The following is a 3,229-nucleotide window of genomic DNA, read 5'->3' on the forward strand; positions in this document are numbered from 1 at the left end:
TCTATATGTGAATGTTGGAGTTAGCTATACAGGGTTGAGGTTGATTCCAAAATATATATAGTTTGAGTTATGATCAATACTGAGATACGTATACACTGGGTCGTGGATTGATTCAAGATAATATTTATCGATTTATTTCTGTACATCTAACTTTGGACAACTAGTTGTAGGTTACTAACGAGGACAGCTGACTTAATAAACTTAAAACATCAAAATATATTAAAAGTGTTGTAAATATATTTTGAACATACTTTGATATATATGTATATATTGTTATAGGTTCGTGAATCAACCAGTGGCCAAGTCTTACTTTCCGACGAAGTAAAAAAATCTGTGAAAGTGAGTTATAGTCCCACTTTTAAAATCTAATATTTTTGGGATGAGAATACATGCAGGTTTTATAAATGATTTATAAAATAGACACAAGTACGTGAAACTACATTCTATGGTTGAATTATCGAAATCGAATATGCCCCTTTTTATTAAGTCTGGTAATCTAAGAATTAGGGAACAGACACCCTAATTGACGCGAATCCTAAAGATAGATCTATTGGGCCTAACAAACCCCATCCAAAGTACCGGATGCTTTAGTACTTTGAAATTTATATCATATCCGAAGGGTGTCTCGAAATGATGGGGATATTCTTATATATGCATCTTGTTAATGTCGGTTACCAGGTGTTCACCATATGAATGATTTTTATCTCTATGTATGGGATGTGTATTGAAATATGAAATCTTGTGGTCTATTGTTACGATTTGATATATATATAGGTTAAACCTATAACTCACCAACATTTTTGTTGACGTTTAAAGCATGTTTATTCTCAGGTGAATACTAAGAGCTTCCGCTGTTGCATACTAAAATAAGGACAAGATTTGGAGTCCATGTTTGTGTGATATTGTGTAAAAACTGCATTCAAGAAACTGATTTCGATGTAACATATTTGTATTGTAAACCATTATGTAATGGTCGTGTGTAAACAGGATATTTTAGATTATCATTATTTGATAATCTACGTAAAGCTTTTTAAACCTTTATTTATGAAATAAAGGTTATGGTTTGTTTTAAAAATGAATGCAGTCTCATATAGAGGTCAAAACCTCGCAACGAAATCAATTAATATGGAACGTTTTTAATCAATAAGAACGGGACATTTCAACAAGCTCCTAAAATTTCGGTAAATAATGCATCTCTCTCGAAACCACCTGGCCTAAATGGAGTCCGTTTTGACACTCCAATCAAAAGTAATAGTGCTTCATCTTCGTGTTCTGTAAACAACAGTATCTTGTCACATGCTTCAGTTGACAAAATTTGGGAAGAACATATTAAGTTGGGTAAGGTCCTTGGTTATGAGTTGGATATTAACAATCAGGAACTAAAAAACGTTGTGGTAAGCATGAGGGGATTTAAACTTGTATCATGAATTGTTTATCCATAAATATTGGAGGCGGTATGTTTTCTTCTCAAAAGCAAAAGTGGATTCAGAGTATCTGTAATGAACATTCCATCTCTATTCTTGGCATTCAAGAGACAAAGATGAGTAAGTTAGATTATTTTGTGGTCAAAGCTTTTTGGGGAAACTTTAACTTCAAAGTTGCTTCGTCTAGCGCTAGAGGCCGCTCGGGAGGCATTGTCACAATTTGGGACCCCTGCTGTTTCACAAGCAAACGAGTCATTTCTTTTGACAACGTACTATTTGTCGAAGGGAGTTTCAATGGTCAGTCGGCTACAACATACATCATCAACATCTACGCTCCTCAACTTCCTCATAGGAAGCAAGTTCTGTGGGCCTATTTACGATCCTTTTTAGACTCAAATTCTGGAAATTTTCTAATCTTTGGCGATTTTAACGCAGTCCGATTCCCTTTTGAAAGATTCGGTGGTTCTTTTTGTAGTCGAACTGCAGCAGATTTTAACACCTTTATTGATGGTGGGAACTTGATTGACGTCCCTCTAGGAGGTAGAGATTTCACTAGGGCAAACAAATCCCTCTCCTCTAGGGCAATACTCGATAGGTTTTTAGTTTCCAACGAGTTCTTGCTTGCATTTCCCTCGCTTGTTGGAACTATCCTCACAAACTTATGGTCGGATCATTGTCCCATTTTACTTCGAAATGAATCTTTAGACTATGGGCCAATCCCTTTTAAGGTGTTCAAAAGCTGGTTCGCTGTAGAAGGTTTTGATAAATTAGTTATCGACGCTTGGAATGATCCTGCTGCGTGTTCCTCTTCAAACCCACAAATTCGCCTCAAAGATAAGTTTAAGCATGTGAAGGGTGTTTTGAAACTTTGGAATAAAACCAACAGAAATAACGCCACTGTAGCTCGTTCTGTTTTGACTAAAAAACTCGAGGACATTGACGCGCAGATAGATTCTTCTGTTGTTGCTTCGCATATTGCCTCTGATCATATTAAGGTGTTACAAGATATCACGGTTCTTGACTCTACTGAAGCAGCTAATTTGGCCCAAAAGAACAGGAGGCTTGCTAACAGCCTTGGAGATGAAAATACTTCTTTTTTTCATATGACGCTCAACAGAAAAAGAAAGAAACTACAGATCAGTGGGGTTATGTCTAATGGTATGTGGGTGACTGATCCGTCTCAGGTTAAAGGTGCCTTTCTTGATTTCTTTCAAACCAAATTTCGAGCAGTTGAGTGTGTTTCTGTCTGTTCGCCTAGTAGGCATACTGCATCAATTTCTGTGGAACAGGCTGCTTTCCTATGCTCTCTGGTTGCTGATTCAGAAATTCAAGACGCGGTATGGTCTTGTGGTAGTGATAAATCTCCGGGCCCAGACTGATTTTCTTTTAGATTCATTAAACATTTCTGGGACACGGTTAAAGAAGATGTCTTTTCTATGGTGCATGACTTTGAAGCTACAGGTAATATCCCTCGTGGATGTAATTCGTCCTTCTTTTCTCTTATTCCAAAAAAAGAGAATCCTATTCACATCCACGACTTCCGTCTCATTAGCTTAATTGGGATTTAATACAAAATTTTAGCCAAGCTTCTTGCCAATAGATTGTCAACGGTGATTCATGACATCATAGGGCCTGAGCAGACGGCTTTCATAAAAGGACGTCAAATTTTAGACGGTCCTTTGATTATTAACGAAGTGGTTGACTGGTGTAAAAAGAGAAATAAGAAGGCTATGCTATTTAAGGTTGATTTTGATAAAGCGTTCGATTCGATACATTGGAGCTTCATTTTTTCTTTGTTGCGCAAC

At 36.8% G+C, this 3,229-nt stretch overlaps 1 protein-coding gene across 1 annotated transcript; it reads left to right on the plus strand.

Moving 5' to 3' along the window:
• The first annotated feature begins 1,540 nt into the window (after window positions 1–1,540).
• On the plus strand, window positions 1,541–2,803 carry LOC139846222 (uncharacterized). Its single transcript, XM_071835948.1, has one exon. It carries the CDS (start codon window positions 1,541–1,543, stop codon window positions 2,801–2,803), a length of 1,263 nt encoding a protein of 420 aa, XP_071692049.1.
• The last annotated feature ends 426 nt before the right edge of the window (window positions 2,804–3,229 follow it).

Source organism: Rutidosis leptorrhynchoides, chromosome 1, assembly GCF_046630445.1.
Source record: "Rutidosis leptorrhynchoides isolate AG116_Rl617_1_P2 chromosome 1, CSIRO_AGI_Rlap_v1, whole genome shotgun sequence".
In the NCBI taxonomy this organism is placed as follows: Eukaryota; Viridiplantae; Streptophyta; class Magnoliopsida; order Asterales; family Asteraceae; genus Rutidosis; species Rutidosis leptorrhynchoides.